General features: G+C 43.6%; 1 protein-coding gene across 4 annotated transcripts in view; it reads right to left on the bottom strand.

Annotated features, from left to right (window-relative positions):
- TESPA1 (thymocyte expressed, positive selection associated 1) overlaps positions 1 to 23129 on the bottom strand; it is a 434050-nt gene that overhangs the window by 64925 nt on the left and 345996 nt on the right. For all 4 annotated transcript variants that reach the window (XM_086964621.1, XM_086964612.1, XM_086964631.1 and 1 more), the window contains exon 4: positions 20457 to 20506. In XM_086964621.1, coding sequence (XP_086820747.1) covers positions 20457 to 20506 — 50 coding nt within the window. The remainder of the gene's footprint in view (positions 1 to 20456; positions 20507 to 23129) is intronic.

Consider the following 23129-nt stretch of genomic DNA (forward strand, 5'->3'; position numbering starts at 1 on the left):
GGCTCGAGCCGGAATCTCCAGCTCGGGCTGAATTTTAACACTACTGTCAATACTAAAGGGAGGGCTTTTCCTGCAAATAAACAATTTTGAAAGGTGACTTGCAGCACACAAAGAGCAAAAAATGAAGAGAAATACAAATATTTCTCCTCCTTGTGCCAAGCTATTCAGTGGCTGGAATAATTCAGCAACAAATAATTTACAATACAGAGCACCCCTGTTTTTTCACTAGCACTGGCACTAAAAAAAGCTGCCTAATGCCAACACAGACACCCTTGCGCCATAGTGCAAGGGGGCCAACATTGCAGAGAATGATTGTTTATGTGCAGGAAGGAGTCACTTCCTGCACATAAACAATCAATAATGGCAATTTTTGTTAATTCTATGTGGGCTGCATCCTGCAATCCACATAGAACTAGCAAATCCTTATTATTTAACGATTGTTTATGTGCATTAAGGGACACCTTCCTGCACATAAACAATCATTAATGGTGTTTATCTCTTTCTATGTGTGCTGCATAATGAAGCACACATAGAAAAACAAAAACCACGAGAAATGAAGGTATTTCTCCTCATTGCTCCAATCTAATGCCTGCTATTGCATGGCGTTAGCTTTTGGCGCTGCCCCAGATTTACAGATCCTTGTAAACGTGGGGCAGCCTCAAAAGCAATGGGTGTTTTAGTGGAACACTCACAGCAACACCCATTGCATGCCCCTTTCACGCACAGACTTGTGCGAAAGGGGACAATATTTACAAAGCAGTGTAAAGCCATGCAAAGAGATTTCACGCCGCTTTGTGAATATGGATAATGGCATTGCACCATTGGAACGTCGGAAAAAGTGACATTCCGGTGGCGCAATGCCCTTGTATATATGCCCTTAGGTATTCAAAGTGGCCTGGGCCACTAGCATGGGAAAAGCTGCCTTTTGTCGAGTAACCACCTCCGCAAATCAACTCCTGTCAAATTTTATTGACAACAATTCCATTGCAATGAGACAGCATGCCTGGATTGTAATCTGTTCCTATAAAACTCTGAGACCCCAGGAGTACCTGTTAGCTAATTTGTCCCCGCCTCAAAGCTAAGTTGTTGTCTATATAAGCAAGGGACATTATTACACATACTCTGTCTATGCCCGGCGCCCAAGGCTCAAAGGAAAAAGTTTGCTCCTGCAGGCAAGTATTAACCACCTGGCTAAGTGGCACCTAAATCCCCCTAACCTTCCAGGGACTAAAATTCATAAAACTGCTTTTAAAGGGGAATTGGGCCAGTGAAGAACCAAGACCAGGCATCATGTTAGGAACATTTTTGTAGAAATCACTTGCACTTTACATCCTACTTGGGGATTAATCTTGCACTTGTTAAAAACACTTTACAATGTAGTCAAATACGAATTGAGGACGTCAAGGCTTCCACCTATAAGAGGTCCGAATTGCGTTAAAAAATTGAACTGCTTATTTTATTGATACAACTATATTTTTCGTTTCATTTGTCACCCATGAGTGCTTTAGACATTGTAAGAAATTAATTTATTAATAGCAGCATGTAATGTTCTATTTAGTAATAGCAGCATGCAATTTTGAGTCTTGCATGTTTGGCAGATAGCAAGTAATGTGTGTGCCTCAAGTTCACAGCATTTATGTTTACTGAAGTAATGTCGGTTCATGGCCTATTTTACACACTAACCCTACCCCATACCCTGCCCCTTCCAATTTAGGAAACCGTTTGTTTTCTTCTTTGACAAAAAAAATGCGTAACATCATTTTATTGTTACTTTTCATCTTTCAAAAGAGATGTGGCTTCAATGGGGACATTTGTTGCCCTTGGTCTTGAACATTGTCCCATTCGTAATAACTACCGTACCGTATGCCTGGCTGCCAACATGGATGATAGCATGGCTAGCTGCAACTCTTAACCCAGGCTCGGCTCACTGCCACCACCCTCTCGTGGTCCTCCACTACTAGGTAGGGGGTAAAGAAGTTAGGCCTCACCATTTTTTATCAAATGATAATGTATTTATGGAAGTTGGAAGGTCTGGGAATATCTGTGATGTGAAGAGACTCTTTGCACTCTCACATGACCTGGCCTGACTGTGCATTTTTTCGAATTCACATAGGTGTGTCTTTAGCTCCATTGAACAAGATCTGACTGGCCTATAGGGCAATACGGTAGTGCCCAAAGTTCTAGTCTGACAGGTCAGTGTGTGGGCTTATGTTTTTTAGCTGTTCGTGAGCCTGTTTTATGGTCTGGGGAGCCCGTTGATTTCACTGATAGTACCACAAACACTGCACAAAAGCATGCAGTTCTCCATACAGTTTGTCATTACAAGTTCAAAACGTCCCTGATATAGAAATCTTGGCCGCTTTTTCAGTGAATTACCAAATAATGGTGCCTAGGCACATTTTCTATCCCAGTCAGACCATACCATTGAATACAGGATTTTAAGGAGTGTAAGATTTAAACGAAGCCTTTCTCCCTGAAGCACTTAAATAATGCAATCAAGGTTTTTAAATAAAACAATTGGGTAGTTTTATATAGTGCAACATCAACCCCAAGGTATTGGAGCACTTTACATGAGCACCAGTTCCATTACACAAAGAAACATTCCTTTTGTGAGGCATGGGGAGATTAAGGGGTCTATTCCGATGGCCGACAGACAAAGTCTGCCGCCACCGCAACAGCATAAGAGACCGCCCGCCATAGGTGCAGCGGTCCTGCCATTCAAATTAGGATGCGCCCGCCACACTGACGGGCGCATCCCACATTTTTTACATTGCGGCTGGCAGTGCTGTATGCAGCACCCGCCGCAATGTTAAAAAATGCATGTAGTGCATTTGCATGCACAACGTGACTGGCACCGAGCTGTGCCTGCCACATTGTGCATGCAAAAGCAGGGGGGTACCATAGGTACCCCCCATGTGCACCACACACCCCCTCAACATCCTGGGGTCAGCTATGGCTCCCCAACAGCGAAAACCGCATGCCTTTCCATGCCATGGAAAAGGCAGCTCTCTGACGGGATCCTGATTTGGTTGGCGGTGTCTTACAGACCACCATATTGTAGCCGTTTTCCGCCCGGTCGACGTGTCGACCGGCGGAAAAGCGGTGGATGGTCTTCCCGTCCGCCACGGACCCCCCAACCATCCTAATGTGGTGGGGGTCAATCATGGATGGATGGCGGGCGGCTTGCCCCGCCGGGCCGGCGGGAGAGATCCACCGTCCATCCTAATAGGCCCCTAAGTTATTTGCCCAGAATCACAGGATGTTGAGCCAATGCTGAGACTTAAACCTGGTTCCCCATTTCCAAAGTCGGAAGCCATGATTGTAGTGCCACATCCTTTCCAGAAAGGCATTGTAGAGTTACCCCTCCCTCACCGTAGAGGCAATAGAAAACTCTTCCTGCATACAAGGGGAGCTGGTAAGGACTACGTCAGTGGTCTTTAACTCCATGCGCGCTAGCGGAATTCCGCACCTGCGCTGAGTTTTTGTAAATCGCACTTTACGTGACGAGTTGGGCTCGTCATCAGCGTGCGAGGAGGCTACGCCATGACGAGCCCAGCTCGTCATCAGCGTGGAAGGGGTTAAATGTTTTAATGCTGCGCCCTCCCAGTGACAAAAAGAAATCATCGGGCCCCCCTCAACATTTTTTACAAATATTATATTAAATTGGCAGTGTTTGATAGGTCTAGACTTGTTGAAATATGGCAGTTAAGTTCTATTACCATTAAATGAAATCAAATACATGATTTCCAAACATACTATTCTGGTAAGGCAGATCTTACCAAAGTGTAAAAGTACCCACAGTGTAATTATTAGAAATGGGTGTGGGGGATTCGGAGTACCTTCCCTTTGGACACTTTCCCCCACCCAGGACATAAATGACAAAAGATGTTAGTGATGGCCATTTACAGAGCAGCTTACTGTCACTATTTTTTTTTAGCTGAAAACAAAACAATTATCATCATAGTACTTCTTTTGGCCAGAGCCTGGCCCCCCTGGGATCACTTGAGGACACCAAGGGGGGCTCACCCCCCAGTTTGAAGACCTATGGGCTATGTTGTAGCTAGAAACCTCTGTCTGTGTCCCCTACATTTGTATAATCTTCCAGAAGGTCTTGGAAAAGGTTTGAGTTGTAATCCCTGTGATCAGTCAAGCTGCATTGGCATACTCGTTGGAAAGGTCACACAGGATTTGAGTTAGATGGTTCAACTCGGACCTTTTTTCTCTGGCACTTGGACTAATGCACACGTTTATCAATAATAAGGATTTCTGTGATCCTAAACTATTGACCCTAATGCCAGTTAGCCAGTCCTTCTCAAATGATAGCTGGTCAATTGTTGCTTTTAGCTTGACTGAGGCTTAGATTGATAGCCCACCTTTCAGTCTGCCGAACTTGTAGGTCTTTGTGCCAGGTGACCTGTATTCTAGAGCTTGTTTCCTGGAGGAGTAAGACTTTCTGACTGTTTAAAAACAAGATCACATCCAAGAACTGGAATTACAGCGTGAGACAGTTAATGTTCCAGGAACACGTGGATAATGAGGGGGTATCAGCATAAGCAGCTATTGGGGAACTGATTCAGTCGTGATTTTTACTGATTAATGTGCTGGCAGCCAGGCCCAGTCGTCCCTCATGTAGTCCGAATCCTGCACTTTTTTAAGCTTATCCATTGTGAAGGCACGACTTTGAGCATTTTGTATATGGAAAACAGATTCTTCCTGCAGTGTTTGTAATGACCGATAGTTTTGCTAATGCCGTTGGATATCCTTGAGCTTTTAAGGGAATTATTTTAATACCCCACATGTTAAATGTATCTGTTCACAAAAAGATTTGCCGAAGTTAATGTGACTAATGTAGGTTCTGTGGTTAGGTGACCTTTGGGGGAAGAAATTAAATTGTTACGATGTCACTGGACTCCAATTTCCTAAGTTCGAAGATAGATTTAAACAGCCTAAGGATATTCCCATTCTTTAAAATGTCATGGGGACCTTGAGAGAGGTACTCCGGAATGAACAATACCCTGGCATTTTGATTTTGGGGAACTGTGTCATAGCAGTGATCTTGATTATGAACTTCCATTATAGGAAATTCTGTTCAACATGACTATAGAAGTGTCTTCCCAATGTGTTCTTGCGGTTTGAGAGTCTGCCATTTATTGCAGTATTATACTTCTACTTGTATTGTGTACTCCTTTGTAAAATGCACATATGTCACTTTTTCCTCTTGTAACGTACCGTTTGCTACCTCTTGTATTTTGTTTGCTCTTGATACATGCACAATTACCACCATTGCCTCATGTAACGTAACGTTTGTTCTTGTGTTTTGAGTATCTGCCATTTAGTGCAGTATTATACCTCTATTTTTACTTTGTACGCTTTTGTAACTTACACAAATGTTACTTTTTTGCCTCTTAAAAATATCGATTGCTACCGCTTGTATTTTGCTTGCTCTTGATACATGCACAATTGTCACTATTGCATTATGTAACGTAAAGTTTGCTTTTGTAACAAGCTCACTTGTAATTTCTCCTCATGTTTCACTACTGTTCCTATTGTGAAGCGCTCTGACACCTTCGGGTAAAGTCTGCGCTATATAAAAACGCATAAAATAACATTAAAAAATAGGGGCCTGGATGGGGTCAAGATGGCCGCTGACAGTCTGTAGGTGGAGGACGTGCTCCCTGCCGCTCCCTGTTCCTGGGTAGAGCAATGAGGTGATCGATCGGCAGAAACGTAAAATAACATCGGATTGCATTTACATTGTGCACTGGCGGCAGTTGCGGCGGATTTTAAAAAGAGAAGTATAGAAACGAGGAGAAAGCCGGCCGATGTGGTTGCTTACACAGGCATTGACGGAGGCACTAACCTTCCCGGCGGCAGATACAGTGCTGACCCGTGCATTGGACAATGCTCGTCAGCTGATGGTGAAGGCGGATTCCTGGAGGGAGCAGTTTCGGCAGTCACGGCGGCAGCTGCGTTTTCGGCAGCAGAGTTTGGCAGCAGCAGCGCTGTCAGTTGCTTGGCGTGTAATGGCGCCAAAGATTTCGAAGGCTTTGCGGGAGGAGAAAGCAGCATGGAGTGAGTCTGATGCGCCGGCAGCGAACCTCCGCGCAAAAAAACTGACACGGACCCAGGAGGAGGTTGGTGCTGCCGAGCAAGGAAGGAGTGCTGTAAGAAGTAAGGAGGCTGGCAGCTGTGTGGGGGAGAAACCAAAGAAAAAAGAGAAAAGTAAAGGGGCTGTGATGACTAAAGGAAATAAAGGAAAATTAACAGAACAAGGGAACTTGAGGCAGCCGTTAGTTTTAGAGGCCTTTTTCCCTGTTACTGTTACTAGCTCTGTGGCGCTTGATACTAATGTGGCCGTAGCTCAAACAGAAAGGGCATGTGATCCGGATCCTGTATCTGAATGTGACCCCGACCCTGACCACGGCGCCCCTATGAAAGGGGTAGATAGTACCCTGCTGATACCCTGTGCTTGGACAGAGACAGAAAACATGACTATTTTGAATAAAAAAGCATATAAAACACTGAAATGTCACAAGGAAGTCTGCTTCAGGAGAGGGAAGCGAACTCTTCGGAGAAGGACATAAGAGGATGCGCAAAAGAGGGCGGTGTGGTCACTGTTACTGATAAGGTCACTGGAAGTGCGAAAGATGACAGAGCCATATATAATGCTGAGGAGAGCGCTTTACCTCCCGGAGCAGATGCAGTCAATATACTGATTCTAACAGAGGCATTAACTGAGGCGATAAGGGAGGGGGAAAGTAGCCTCAATATTCATAATTTGAATGCTATCAACCTACCCGTAATAGGGAAAAGTAACCAAGAGGGTAGTAGAAGCACCCATTCAGATGGAGGGGGGCTGGAAAAGGAGGCGGTAACGGAGATGGCGATGGTAATGACAATGGCAATGGTGATATTGGTGTTAATAATATGAAGGATATGATTACCAGCGACCCTAAGGCATTGATAACCATAACTGCCTCTTCGAGTGATGAATGCTTTTTTTCTGTCAATGAGGGTGAAGAGGAAGGAGAGGAGGTGGGGGCGGTTGGGGGAGGCGAGTCGGATCCCTCTATTGTAGATTCGGGGAGCGACCAGACATTGTCAGGGCTAGAAACAGGGTCTACCACCACATCAGGTTCTATACAAGATATAGCTTTAAAACGTAAATCAAAAGTCCTGACCAAAAAAAGGAGAAGAGCGAAAGGGTCTATAAGCCCAGCTGCTATTAGCGTTGCAAAAAGGTTAGACTGGGATTACGCAGCCACATCTCAGATGTACAAAGAGGGTACTGGTGGCCTAGATGAAACCACGGGCCCTTCACGGATGAATGAGGAGGGGGTTAGGCAAGGGCAATCTGAAATTCAGACCCAGATCCACACCCAGACTCATAACCAGTCACATTCCCGAGGCCAAGACTCACCTAAGGGGCTTGAAATGATTTTCTCAATGCTCAAACAAATCCAAACTGAGGCGAGGGTAGAGAGTCAGAGAGCCAGGCAGGAAAGTAAAAAAATACAAACCTCCCTTCGGGAAGTAAGTAAGGCATGTACAGAATTGGCAGGGAGACTTACGGAAGTTGAAGAAAGAACAGGGAATCTGGAAGATGAAATGAAAGGTTGGAAGGAATTTAGACAAGATCAGGAAAAAACTAACAGTGATGTGTTATGGAAGCTTGAAGATTTTGAGAACAGGCAGAGGAGGAATAATGTCAGACTCCTAGGTATTCCGGAAGGAAGAGAAGGAAAAGACATTAGAGCCTACACAATAGAGCTTCTTAAGGGGGCACTGCCAGATCTAAAAGGCTGGGATTGGGAGTCAGAAATCCAACGTGCCCACAGATTCCCATTTGTACAAAGGAAGGGGGCTGGTTCAAGTAAACCCAGAGCAATTCTAATATATGTGGGCAATTATCTGTTGAGAGAAGAGATAATGGCGAAAGCAAGGCCACAGACAAAATGTAGATATCAGGAGGTAGAATTTTTCGCCAGACCAGACTTTTGCCACACGACGGTAGAGCGTAGGTGGAGATTGCGGGAACTAATAACTCCGTTCCAGAGAATTGGCTGTGAGGCATACCTATTGTACCCTAGCAGATTGAAGGTGGTAAGAGACGGCCAATTTAAAATTTTCCATTCGGAAATAAGGGCAGCTGAATTTTTGGAATGGCTGAAAGAAAAGAATTCGCACACTCATTCACAATCCCAAGCACACGCCGATAGCGAACTGGTGGTAGATCTACTGACAAAAAGATAGTAGGATCTAGGGTACAGTCTTGAGAAGCTGAAGCAGGAATAGAACAGTTTAGCATTCTGATGTACATAATTGGTAGAAAGATGTAGAAAGATAGTAATAAACTGCACATCTTTTTTCTGCCAATGGACAGTAGACAACAGGTGCGGGGGGGGCAGGGGGACACGGGATCCAAGCAGACACAGCTGTCACATATAGGTCCTTCGGACCTATTTGCCTGTAGGGGGGGTGGGTCAGTTGGGGTGGGGTTTAGGGGTGGGGGGCACAGGGGGGGCAAGGAACACAGAGAAATTTGGAAATACAGTAAGCAAGAGACACTATGGAATAAGAAGATTAATAAAATGGAAGAAATATCTGTGAGGTATAAAGCCGTGGCAACAAAGTGTGTTAAGTTTTTTTTGTTTAAAATGATTAAATTTATGGCTATATTTGTTAAAAACCCAGGATGAGTACTCGTATTATGACATGGAATGTATGCGGTCTTAATGACAGGGTAAAAAGGCAGAAGGCGGCAGCCTTGATCAAACAATTAAGATTGGATTTTTTAATATTGCAGGAAACACATATACAGGTATCTGAAATTAGGCTTTTAGATCAGTTAGGGCTGACGGTTATAGCACACTCTAGGCAGGGCACTAGGAATAGGGGGGTTGCTGTGATGGCAAAACAAAGAAATATATGCACTAGAAAAAAATGGGAGGATGTATGGGGTAGATGGGCTCTAGTAGAGTGTATGGGTGGAGAAACTTGGGTCACTCTGGGGTCTATCTATGGGTCTACAGGGGATGATCCAGAGATTTTTGAAGAAATTGACATAGAGCTGGCTACCTGGGCACCCTTTATACTGATAGGGGGTGATTTTAACATTAATGGAGCAGGAGGCTTGGGGTTGGGGTTAGGACCTCCAGTTAAATACAAAGGGAGGAAGAGAAGAGTTTTTAAAGCAGTTTATAACCTAGCTAGGAATAATGGATTATTAGATGTATGGGATACTCTTAACCCGGGACAAGATGGTTACACATACTATTCATCGCCTCATAGGATAAGCGTTAGATTGGATTATTTTTTAATTAGTACCCAACGCATGGAGGGGGCAGAGATTGAAAGAATACCAAGGCTCTTTTCGGATCATAACCCTCTTATCGTTACCTTGAAAGGTATGAAAGCGGTAAGGAAGGCTTTCGAGTGGACATTCGAAAGGGCAATGCTCGTGGAGGATGCATACATCCAGCATATGAAGAAATGGATAGTTGAGTTCTTGAATATAAATAGACAAACAGCATCGGCTGGGATAGTGTGGGATTGTTTCAAGGCCGGAGTAAGGGGTGAGACTATTAGCTTTGGGGCTAGAAAAAGGAAAGAGGAAAAAGAAAGAACTGAGCGAATAAAGAGGGAGTTGTTGTTGGCAGAGGAGGAACTAACCAATAGGACAGACCAAACTGATAATGGAGACCCAACGGATCCCGCATATATGAAACTTGTAAAATTAAGAACGGCAGCAGAAGAGTACATAGCAGAAAGGGCTGCGAAACAATATACAGTATACAATACAGTAAACAATATACAGAGAGAACTGCTATGAGTTGAATGAAAGGGTCGGCAAAATGCTAGCAGCTAGAACCAGACAGAAGACATCTCTCTGTGAGATAAAAGCAATAAAAGATATCTCAGGGATGATGGTAACTAATGTACAAGAAATAAGGGAAGTCTTCAGAAGTTTTTATACGAAGCTTTACTCTGAGAGTCAAATAAAAGAACAGGAAGATATAATAGAGTATCTGAATGACTATGAGGGGGGACAGCTGGATGAAACAGAGAAACTGAGGATAGACACTCTGTTAGAACTAGAGGAAGTAAAAGCAGCTATGAAGAGTTTACCATCAGGAAAGGCTGCTGGCCCAGATAAAATCCCGTTAGAATTTTATAAGGTTTTCTGGGAGGAGTTGGCAGGAGATATGCTGTATACTTTTAAACAGGCACAGAAGGGATGCTCAATACCAAATACATGGTCTGAGGCTGAAATAGTGGTTATTCTCAAAAAAGGAAAAATACCGACTGACCCGGGGTCATACAGACCAATTACCCTTATGAATACAGATACAAAGATTTATTCAAAGGTACTGGCAATTAGATTTGCCAGTGTAATAACACTGTTAGTTACTACTACTCAGCACGGTTTTATTCCAGGGCGTGGGACCACGCATCATGTAAGGAAATTAATTACCCTTATGGACATGACGGAGGCTAATGGGGATCCATTTGCGGTATTATTACTGGATGCTGAAAAGGCTTTCGATCGTGTGTCATGGGTATACCTATGGAGCGTTCTGGAAAAAGTGGGATTTGGTAGCGGCTTTTTGACAGCGATAAAGACACTATATAGAAACCCGAGCGCTGCAATTAGAATCAATGCGGGGTTAACGGATAAAGTAAAAATTGATAGGGGCACAAGGCAGGGGTGTCCATGCTCCCCGTTGTTGTTTGCTATATATTTAGATCCGCTAATTAGAAAATTGGAGTTAAATAGACATATTCCCCCAATTGTTACACTCAGGGGGGAGTGCAAGATCCTGGCGTACGCTGATGATGTGGCGGTTATAACATCTTCACCCACAGAGGCTATAAGATATGTGGAAGAAGAGGCAAAAGAATTTGGGAAAGTGTCTGGGTACTCCTTGAACACTGGAAAAACACAAATTATAAAAAACAACAAGGCTCTATGTCAGGATTCTAGGGTGGCACTGACAGGAACATATTTGGGAATAACTATAACCTCAGCTCTAGAAAAAGTAGTAGAACTAAATATTGATCCTATCATACAGAAAGTAGGGGGTGAGCTCGATAGATTGAACAATCTCCATCTTACTTTGGTTGGAAGAGTAAACATTATAAAAATGCTAATTATGCCAAAATTTCTATACCTTTTTCGAACAATCCCCCTATGGTTTGACAATGTCTGGTTTAAAAAGATTGAGAACATGATTAACAAGTTCATATGGTCCAAAGGCAAGACTAGAAGGGCGGCGAGATTCCTGGCACTTCCACGGGAAAGTGGAGGTTGGGCACTACCAGATATCAAGCTTTATTATTGGGCTGCTGCTCTACAGTATATGATAGGATTAATAGGTGGAGCCGAAGCAGAAGGAGAGGATCATCTGGGGTCATTAGCAATATATGGTATTTTGATGGGTGAAGAAACCAAGAATATTTTTTTGAAAAATTTTGACACGGCATATTTTAAAAGAACACGCTTTAAGACTATGTTTGGAGCTCATAAGTTATGGAAGGCGTTTATGAAAAAATTTGGTTTGGGTAAATTCAATAGGTATACGAGGATATACGATAATATGGCATTTCCGCGAGATATATTTTCTGATTCAATATATAGAGAGTGGTTTCGAAATGGAGTAATAAAAATGGGGGACATTATGGGGACACAAGGGATGAAACAATTTGGAACAATACAGAAAACATTTAATTTGCCAAGAAGTCATTTTTTTAAATATTTACAAGTAAGAAGTTTCCTACAAAATAAAAGAGGGGGGACGAGAGGATTTGAAAAAAACAATATATTAGAAATAATAGAGAGTGGAGTAGATTGCACTATTAAAAGGTTCTACGCAGAGTTAAACGAGCATAGATCAGATGACATGGCCAAATGGGGGGAAAGTTGGTCAGCGAAGTTGGGTATAGAACAAGAATGTTTTAAAGACTCATTAGACTTAGGGATAAATATTTTGTGTTCTGCATCACTACAGGCACAGCAATACAAGACCTTGTACTGGCTTTACCATACCCCGGCTAAATTAGCACAATGGGGAGCGACAACTGGTATACATTGTCCCAGGTGTACGAGTGCAAATGCGGATGCCATTCATATGTTTGCAACATGTCCAAACTTAGGCATATTACTTAAGGAAATTGAAATGTTCTTACAAAGGGCATTAAAATTAGTTGCTAATTTAACACCTGTGACTATATTACTAGGGACAGATGGTAGTAATGAAGATGAAGCAGGGAAATATTGTATCTTCATCGCTATGGCAGTGTATAGACTATGTATAGCATCTGCATGGTTAGATCAAACGGTACCATCATTTCACCAATGGCTAGCCAGGCTGTTGAGTATACATAATTTAGAAAGAGCAATCTACTCAAGAAGGGGGAAAAATTCGAGGAAACTTGGCTTGAAAATATGGGAGGCCATAACGAAATGGAAGGAAGAAGGATGATGTATATAGAAAATGTATATAAACTGCATTTGTATATAAATTGTATATAAATTGTATATAATCGATACTATCTAGTGTATACTCAATGCATAAAATGATATCAAATCAATATATAAGTTTTAGGATATTGAGCTAATCTTAATCGTGATTGATGTTATATTTTGTTTTGAAGAATAAGTTCTACCTTACTCTATGTCTGTTATATGGAGATGTATTGTATGAATATTCCATGGTTATGTTGTATTGTTTACCTGTTCCACGCCCCCTCTGTGTTCCAGAGGGTGGTAAATATATAAAAATCCTTCAATAAAAAGAATTAAAAAAAAAAAAAAAACAGGGGCCTGATCCCTCCTATGTGGTCAGCTGTTATTCCCTTCTGGTGTTCCTTGTGATGATCATCGTACGAATGTTCAATTATGAGCGATGTTTCCTTGTACACATTCGGAATATCCAAGCCTTTGGTAATCGCAACCCTATTGAAGTCCTTGAATCAGGGTGTTGGGTCGTTGTTGGTTACTTTGCTGTAATTGTGTCGCTTTCTAACTCCGCTTTTGGCGGCCTCGGGGTTCGTTTACTCAGGTTCACTTTGTCAGCATTGCCTCTTATGGCTCCCTATCTGCTGGGGATAAGCGTTGGAGGTGGTGTAATTACATCTTCTTTGCTTGTCTCAGCTGTGATTGGGTTATGTTGTTGCCACCCTTGTGTGTACTCAGAGTTGCCTTTGGTCACCCTTAGGGCTGGGTTCCTGAGGCTTAGAATCCTGCGACTTGAGACCTGTGGATTTGGCTACTGCCTCCAGAGACGGCATCTGGGTAGGTTGCGATTTTGGCAGTCTGCTTTCCCCTCAAGTTGGATGTGATTCTGCTTTGCCCTTGAAGATTGGAAAAGATCACATATTATGTTTTGGTTTTAATTGATGACCATGTGTGCTGTTTTTGGAGACTTTTCTTTTCCTTCTTGCTAGGGGTCATCGTAGCAATGGATCTTCAGTAGCTGAGTTACTTGGTCTCACCTCTCCACTACCCTGTGATGTCTTCATCGCAGTCAAGGGTTTTGTCCGCAGCCCTGTCTGATACAGAGTAAATGCCTTGGGGTGCGAAAATGTTCTGCTCTTGTGGCTTGTGGGATGATTGTCTGGTGTTGAAACAATTGCCTTTTCTTCTTCTGCTGCTGTAGTGGCGTTCAAACTTGGGGCGTCATTTCCGGTGTTAGTGACATCGTTATATACTTTAAAGGTTAGCCGAGTAGCTGTGTCCATTTGTTGTGGGCATTGCATCAGACCCATTCCAAGTTTCTTGATTTCTGTCAGGACTGTGGTGAGGAACGATGGAAGTGAGGACAAGCTGTCCATTATTGGGTAACAGCAGCATACTTATTGAACCGGTTTGTATTTGTTTGTGCTCTTATAATCATATTTGTTTAGACTTTCCAGTTTGCTATCTATTCGTGCTGCGTACATTGTGAGTGCATTTAAAGGATCAACTTGAAGGTCTATTTTATTGGAAAGGTAATTTATAACAGAGTCTGTAGATTACTGAGTTTGCAGAAGTTGAAGCCAAATTGTGTCTGAGGTTTCTGTAACCATTTCGAAAGCCAGCCGTTCCTGGGTACTCCGATTCCTGATGGCGTCTGATTGATAAAATGATACATCCAATAATGATTGGTCATTTGGTTCTCCTGGTGCAATAACAGGGTGTTCTAGGTCATTTGGATGATGTGATGTCTTTGGCGTAAGTCGTTTTATATTTCCAGTTGGGACCTGAATCCATTGTGCTACGGCGGGCTGGAAACGTTTCCGGTAACAGGGGGCATGTTGTATTTGATGAGGCTCATGCACTTCCTGATTTACGGAAGTGCTCAAATTAATGGAGGAGTTGTCATTTGATATGACGATAGGTGATAAATTGTGTACAGGGAGGCCAACCCTGGAAGGTGATTGCTGGTCGGCCTTGTCTTCAGTCTGTGGAACTACTTTCATTGTAAAGTTTACAGATTTTGCAGGCTTGTCTGCCTTGGTTGTACTACTAGAAGGTGTAGTCACCCTGTGTGGTGTGAGGGGCATGCACCATGGCATGAAATGTAAATTGTACAGGTTTCCTTGCTGGGAGGTCAGAACTAGTTTGCATCGTACCTGCCATTCTAAGCGAGGCTCGGGACAAAGGTATTTGTCGTGGTTATTATGCAGGTTTTCTTAAACTAATCTCTAAGTGTCGCCTTAGGGAGACCAGCGATGCTTCCTATTTGTTTGTTATCCAAAGGGGGTATGGGTGGATGATCGCATGCTATTGGAATTTGTCTCTCTGTTGGGTGACAGGAGGTGAACAAAGCAAACGCAAGAGAAGGTGGACGGAGCGCTGAAAATTTTCAGACACTCACCCCCAGTCACAGATCTGGGTTTAATCCATCATAATTCTTTAGCTCACTGCCCCACCCCTGTTCATACCCAGCCATTTGCAAATCAGTCTTGACCCTGTTCCTCAAGCTAACAGTCCAGCTGAACTGCCAAGCCAGGTCTTATCTGGACCGGAAACAAGCATCCTAAGTCCGTGCTAGCTTGAATCCAGTGGCAAAGTGAGCAAGAGACACACCAATGGGCACACCCTGCCAATTTAGGGTGAACAAAGCAAACACATGGGGATGATGGACGGAGCATTTAAACTTTTCAGACACACACCCCCAGTCACAGATCTGGGTTTAATCCATCATCGTTCTTTAGCTCACTTCGCAACCCCAGTTCAGACCCAGCCATGCAAATCAGTCTTGACCCTGTTCCCCATGGGAGCAATCCAGCCCAAACTGCCAAGCCAGGTCTTCCCTGGACCGGAAACAAGCATCCTAGGATCGGTTTCAGGTTTCTGTGCCTTGTTCTATAGGCGATGATGAAGTGGCTTGGGAATTTCTCTGTTGGTTAAGTCTTAGGATCAATGGTGCGGATTCCCCAAGCCTGTCAGGTGCTTTAATGTCGTCCTCCTTGTTCTTCTTATGACTTCAGGCTGTCGGTATTTCTTTCATTGATCTCCCTGATCTCATTATTCGATGACTGTAAACTGTGCCACCTCTTCTCACTCTAGTTAATGCTGTCGGCTGTGCTCTGTAGGGAGGGGAACGAGCACTCAGGTTCTCGTGTAATGAAATGAAATGAAATGAAAATTAAATTTGTAAAGTGCAAAACATGCACCCGAGAGTGTCAAGGCGCTAGCTCATCAAACAAGACCAACTGAATGGTTTCAGAACCACATTAGAGATTAAACAGCCACATCTTCAATGCCTTCCTAAAGGCCAACAGGTGAGTTTCTTCTTTCACCCTCAGAGGAAAAGAGTTCCACAGTCTGGTTGTACCAACCAAAAAGCTCATTCCGCCCCAGGAACATTTTTTGAACCTGAGCACTATCAGATTATGGGCATGAGATGAATGAAGATGGCGAGCAGGGATGTAAGGCTGTAGATTCTGTTTAAAAAAAGGCAGCCCTATGTCATGCGTGGCTTTAAAAGCAATGCAAAAAGCCTTCAACTCAATCCGTCTCTTCACTGGTAGCCAGTGTAATTCTTCGAGCACTGGTGAAACAGATTTATATCTTGGAATGTTCAGCAAAAGACTTGCAACAGTGCTTTGTACAATCTGCAGCTTGGTCAGGCACTTCTCCCGGAGGTTAATGAATAAGCCATTTTCCAGTAATCGGCTCTCGATAGAACAAGAGCCGAGACCACTAGATTCCGCAATTCAGCCGGAATAAATGGGAGCATCCTTCTCAGTAGCTTAAATGTATAAAAGGAAAGAGACGTGACCTGGTTAACTTGGCCTTCGAAAGAAAGCATATACTCAAACGTGACTCCCACGTTTTTCACCTTATTCGTAGGAGTCGGTAATGAGCCCAACTCCAAAGGCCACAAAGCAGGGGAACAGAAATTAGTATGTCCACCAAATAGTAGGACCTCGGTCTTTCTGGAGTTCAATTTCAAACAATTGGTGGCCATCCAATCCCCGCCCAGATGAAGACAAGTGTGAAACTGTGCAACAGTGTCAGCAGGCGAACCTGTCACTGAAACTACAATCTGGGTGTTATCGGCGTTTAAAATAGCTCAGAAACCCAGGGACCTCATTAATCTAGCCAGCGGTGCAACATAAATATTAAAAAGGGTCAAGCTCAAAGAAGAACCCTGTGGCACTCAGCATGGCAATGTAAAGTTTGGCACTTGAACTCATCAAGAGCCATAAATTGTTCATGGCCAGATAGGAATGATTTAATAAAGCAAACACTTTCTCTTTAATGCCAATCCCCCTCAGGACTTCCAATAGGTTTTGATGGTGCACCATATCACATGCAGCAGAGAATTCAAGCAGCACAAGTGCTGCATTGCCTCTTGCATCAACTGTTTGCCTAATCAATTTGGACACTGTGATCAAGGCCAGTTCGGTGCTATGGTGCTTTCTAAAACCAAACTGAGTAGCATCCAGGAAAACGTGCTTCACAATATAGCCAGATATAACTACATTCATGGCTTTTTCTACCATCTTTGCAGGCAAAGGGAGTCTAGAAATTGGACGGTAGTTGTTAGGATCTGCCCCATCTAAGTTTGGCTTCTTCAGAAGGCGGAGAACAGACGCCAATTTTCTGTGCCCCATCTAGGTTTGGCTTCTTCAGAAGGCGGAGAACAGACGCCAATTTCCTGCTGGTGGGAAATTTACCCTGAAGAGAACATTTTGTTAGAAATAGGAGACAAATGCAAGGCGAATAATTCTGGTAAAAGATGGAACATTTTAGGGGGGCATGGGTCCATTGGGGAGCCAGATTTAGTGGACATAAGAATATTAATGGTCTACTCAGTCGTTAAAGAAGGGAAAAAAGATAATTCAGGGGGGTCACTGATATCTGGGAAGACTGAGGAGATTTCGCTGTCTACACTAGATGCAGCTAACATCCCAAGAGAGGGCGTGGTCCCTCGGGCAGGAACCCTGCAGAAACCACTATAAACTGCCTTAATTTTGTCTTGGAAAAATGTAGCTAATGAGTAATAGAAAGTCTGATTTTTAGGTGACTCAGTTACCTCAGAACATTTAGCCAACTTTTTTTTGGCTTGTTTGTTACTGGGTTTTGTGTCTCTTCACCCCCCATAAACAAGGCTTTCGACTCTGCTACTACTGTGTGCAAAGAGCAAGTTCCCCCAGACCTGCTAAGTCCATTGATGTATTCCTTCTTTTCCTTCTGGTTCTTTCTATGTCTGGCGACAAATTAGGCCCAATAGTTAGTTGGTAGATGGCAGACTGAAGGGAAATAGGTGGTCCCCCAGGCACAAGCCACACCAGCCCCTAGGGAGGCAGATTCTGTGCACTGAGAACCCCTACTCTATCTGCGTCTAATACCCCCCATTTCCACTGTTTGCTCCACAGTCCCATAGCCACCCTACAGGCCTGAATTCACTTAGGACAAGGGGCTCCTTAGGTGAATTCTGGACCAGAGGGCATTGGATCCTTTCACCGCCTTTGCCCTTGGTGCTGAGGCGAATGACAGTCTGGTGTGGGATTATTTGGGAATAAACTGCTTCATGGAGCTCGGGATTTCGAGGGAGGGCTCCATTGCCCCTGGCGTACGCTGGAGTGCCAGGTTGCTGGGGCAGACTGGGGAAGACTCTTACTTCCTGCTTCCTATCCACTTCCACTCAGTGACTCAGTCACTCTGACTTGCCTCCTAAGCTGGCCTCCATGTGACCCTCCAACAGCCCACTGTCAACTGCCGCACTCCTCCTCCACCACCCAGTTATTCCTTCTATGTGGGGTCCTTCATGCACAAAACACAATGCGCCACACAGTTCTCTTTAGCTCACCTCTTAATGATGCACAGGTCCTGAGCTCCACTAAGGTCACTCTTGATTTACCTCTTGTGACTGATTACAGCTGGTGCTGGTAGATGTAGTAGAGAGGCCGTCCAGCTAAACAAATGGGGAAGTAGGGGGAGGGGGGCAGGTGGCCCAGTAGACACAAGCTACACCGGCCTAATGCCATCTCTCTCCGTGAACAGCTGAGAGTCCTGCAGCTCTCTTTCGTTGTTTTGTTTTTCTTTCTGCCTCTTTTTGTCTTTTGCTTGCCTTCCTTTTTGTTTCTTTTGCCTTCCTTATTTCACTTTTCTTTCTCACATTGTTTCTTTCTTACCTTCCTTCTTTATTGCCTGCCTTCTTTCTCTCTTGCCTGTTATCTTTCTCTGTATTTCTCCTGCAATAGCCATGACAAAACAAGAATTGCCAAAAGGCTGAGGGCCAACACCTGACCTATTGACTTTGCCAGTACTTGTTTTTACCCATGTCAAATGATGGGTGAGCAGCCTACTAGCCTCAGCTATGTATATTTCTACTCATCTTCATGTAACCAGGTCCTTCGCTACTTTCAGCATGTATGCAGTGTGTGTATTTAATACTGGCGTTTGGTAGCATAAACGAGGAGGGTATAGATCCTGCGTGACTGTGACCCTGTTGGAATACATCTTGGATTGCAACTAGAGACTGGTTTGAACAAGGATAGGTAAACAAAACTACCAATCTTTCCTGATCCAGTTCTTAAATGCAAATAAGGAGCACACAATTCCTGTCTGGAAAAGGAGCACAGGGGATAGACTAAAGCATGCAATCTTAGGTATAGGCCTTCTCGTTGACCATTTGAGGCACTGCCCTGCAACATGTGGAGGAATCCTTAAGAACAAAGGCTGGTGCCCTGAAAGTCAGCTCCTCAGTAAAGTGAAAGGAAGTCATCTGAGAAGTCAAAAATCCACTTCTGAGGAAACTGACTTCCTACCTTGCATGAGGAATCACTGTAAAAGCTTGACATTGGACGTGCTCCTCTCAGATGAGTCTGCTCAGAGGAAAGCCCATCTGTAGTCCTGTGGAGGTGTTGCGCAGAGGTTAAACACCATGGTTTAGGGGAAGGAGAAGAACTTCTGGAGTTAATAGCAAAGCCAGCGAACCTGTCCAGGAGTGTGTGCCTACTGTAGCCCACACTGAACCTTGAGATGATCCTCTGCCTTCTCCCTAGGATGGCAGTGACTGATGTGGCTGCCGGCATGAATTTCAAGGGTCGTTGAGTGTGCAATCCAAACTTCTCTGTCTGCGGGTCCCATCCGAGCCTCAAGCCTGTTGCCCCAAAACAAGACTGATATGCATCCCTGAAGTTGTATTCCAAGACTGAATTGCACCAGGCACTTGCAACTGTGCTTGTGACCTCTGCCCCTTTGTCATGTGATGGGGATCCCAGAGCAAGGGCTTTTGGACCAACATTAATTCCTCTATTGAATCTTTTTATCTCCTCCAAGAACCAGTGTGTGAACCTGACTCTTGGTTTTGGTGTGGGGGGAGTTGCTGGGTCTGCGAATCTGAAACCTGAATTCCTATCCTTGGTCCAACTGCGCTCTTCTGATCAAGGCTGATTGAGCGACAGGGCTCAAAGAATGCAGCTTGTGACTGAAGCCACTACATAGATTGAAAGTAAAAGAACTAGCGCATAAGTAGGGACTGGGGCTTAGATCATTTTAAAGGTCTGGTCTCGAGATCCCTGAAACACAGCCCCATAAGGGAGCCTGTTTCTGTCTATATCTCCCAGAGTTTCTCTCATTAAACTGAATAGCATTGTGTGATGCTTTAATGATTACGCTTGCATTCTCTACAATTTATGAGCTTAGTTATTAAATAGTAGTGTCACTTTTTAGTGAAAAGTATTGGATAAACAGTCATTTATTGAGTGTTCTTGGGATAGCTATTATTTTCTGAGTCTCTATCCCTATATCACCTCTCAGAGTCCACTTTGGACTCCTTACCCCGCCACCCTGAGAGTCAAGTGCTCGTATGGTGTGCCCAGTTTACGAGTGTGGCCTACATGCAAACTTACAGTTTCTCAATGCATAAGTCAAAAGTAGTGCTTGCAGAATGTGCAGAAACCTGATTTTGATACTCCTCATTACAATTAGTGGGAATACCTTGGTCGTAACTTACCACTGGCACCAGTTGTAGAGGTCTCTTCCAGCAAATTTTCCACTGACGATCTGAAACATGTAAATATACAATTAAGATCCCACCACATGCTTCTGAATAACGTACAGAATGAATCACTCATTAATGCTATTTCAGAGGTGCTCTGAACATCTATAAGATCGGGAGGGCTCAGTCAAAATGTTATGTTATTTGGATTTTTAACACGCACGGCTACTTACGAGTGTCCCGGCACGATGTCTTAAGGGGAGCAAGAAGACTAGCAAACAAAAAGGTACGTTTTTAGATTTTTCTTGAATACTGTCGGGTCTTCGATATTGCGTTATGCCAGGGAAGTGCGTTCCAGGCAGCCGCAGTCCTCCGTGTCAGAGAACTGCCACCAAGCGTCTGGTACCTAAATCGAGGAACCAGTGTGAGTCGATGGGATGCTGATCGCAACTGTCTCAATGGTACATAGAAGGTGAACCACTTTTGCAAATAGGATGGTCCAAAGCCATGCAGAGCACAATGGGCTAGGACCAGCGATTTAAACTTCACCAGTTCATCTACGGGTAGTCAGTGAAGGGAAGGCAAGTGATGATGCATGTTATGTCTGACGGTGATGCCCAGAAGTAGACTAGCTGCTGTATTCTGAACCACCTGGAGCTTTTTTATCAGGTTGCCAGGAATGCCAATGTAAAGCACATTGGCATAATCCAGCCTGGACAGGATGAGAGCCCGGGTGACCTTTCTCTTGCTGCTTGGGGCAGGAGAGGAAAGAACTTTCTTAGTCTTGAGGCGACCAAAACAACTGCCGGCCAACTTCTTGATGTGAAATGAGAAGGAGAGACTCTCATCAAACCATACCCCCAGGTTCTTCACCGGCTTCCCTTTTAATGTGGGCAGGGGGAACTCAGGTGGCCACAGAGCTTCCCGGAACTTGGGAGGGAATTTTCCAAATAGGAGATTCTCGGACTTCTCGTTGTTACAATTTAGTTGAGCAGCCGTTAGCCATTTAAAAATGGAAGAGAGACAGTGATGAGCCGAGGAGACAGAATTGTCATCATTGTCCCAAGTAAAGAGCAACTGGGTGTCATCGGCGTAGGCCATCACCTTGGCTCCCAGACTCGCGGCCAGATAGACCAAAGGTGTCACGTAAATGTTAAATAGAAGGGGGCTAAGGGAAGTAACCTGTCCGACTTGCTTAGCATCGGAATGGACAGACCAAGCACAACTTGGCATTTCAGGCACACACCGTTCAGAGAGCTCTCAATTTCTATTTAGATCGCGCTGTGTTATTTTTTCATTGAATGCAATAGTTTTGCTCAGTAGTATGATTTCTTCTAAATTAATCTGAGTAGACTCTAGGGTGCCAGTAGAACTAGCCATGCATAATTCTGAGATAAATAGCCTGTGGTCTTTTTGTATGTTTAAAGTGTTGAGTCAAAATAGATGCTGAAAAAAACTGAGAAATTCACAAGTACCGACATGAATTTGTCTTCCTGTGCTTAGTGAGATAAATTAGAAACACGTTGTTGTATTTTGAAATAATTAATTGTAAGTGTTCATGAAAATATTGTTTTTCAGTAACACCTCAGGTGACGTTCTCATCTCAGGTGAAATTTTCCTGCAGAAAAACACAGCTTAGTCAATTTCTGTATTTTGTTTTTGCTGACTTTTTCTCCCACCGATTTTTTGATTTTGTTTTACTACTTTAAAGAAATAATACTAAATTTTTACCAATTGTTTATCCAACAATTATATAAAACATTTGATGGCCAATATCCTGTTCTTTGTGCACCCGTACCTCTTTTTCTTCTTCTCATAATCTGCTATTGCTCATTACAGAGCATGGAGTTTCAAATGTATGCTAAAGGCAAGTCCTCTATTATATAAAAAAGCCACTTACTGATTCCAGGGCTTACAGGCACATGCATCAAGAAACGTTTTTGCGAGTCCTTATTTGCAATTATTAAGGAATCGCAATTAAGGACTCTCAAAAGCCTATTTATGTAGGAATCGCTATTAAAATAGCCATTCCTAAACATTCCTTAATTGCGACTCACAAATTGTGAGTCGCAATTGAGGAGAGCCTTCCCATTCATTCCTCTGGGCCTACAGGCCCTTAGGAATGAATGGAAGATTGCATGCACAATTTGCGAGTACCAATAGCTACTCGCAAATTGCGCATGCAAATTCAAGGTTGCAAGGGTGTCCAAAGGACACCCTGTTGCACCCCTGAAATTACTCTGTGCGCAAATGTTGCGCACACACATGCCCCAAGGGCATGTGTGTTTATAACCTACAACATTGAAAAAGGCACTTTAGTGCATTTTTGAACGTTTTGGCAAATTACCATCAAGTTCAACTTCATGGTTATTTGCGCCCCCCTAATAAGGAAATCGCTATTTTAAAGTGGTTCTTGCATTGCATTTAAGAAATTGCAAATTGCGATTCCTTAAATGCAATTGCAATTTGAGAAATCGCAATTATTTCCAATTCTCAAATTACGAGTGCCTTGAACTTTGATGCATTGCAAATGCCCTTTTGCGAATCGCACTGTTTGCACTCGCAAAAATGGTTGATGCATGTGCCTGTTAGTTCTACCTGCACTCTTCAAAGCATAGGATGTTAGACACATCGCACTAAATGCCACCATGGATTACAGCTGAAATTATTCCTCGGAAGGGACTGAGA

Source organism: Lissotriton vulgaris, chromosome 1_1, assembly GCF_964263255.1.
Source record: "Lissotriton vulgaris chromosome 1_1, aLisVul1.2, whole genome shotgun sequence".
In the NCBI taxonomy this organism is placed as follows: domain Eukaryota; kingdom Metazoa; phylum Chordata; class Amphibia; order Caudata; family Salamandridae; genus Lissotriton; species Lissotriton vulgaris.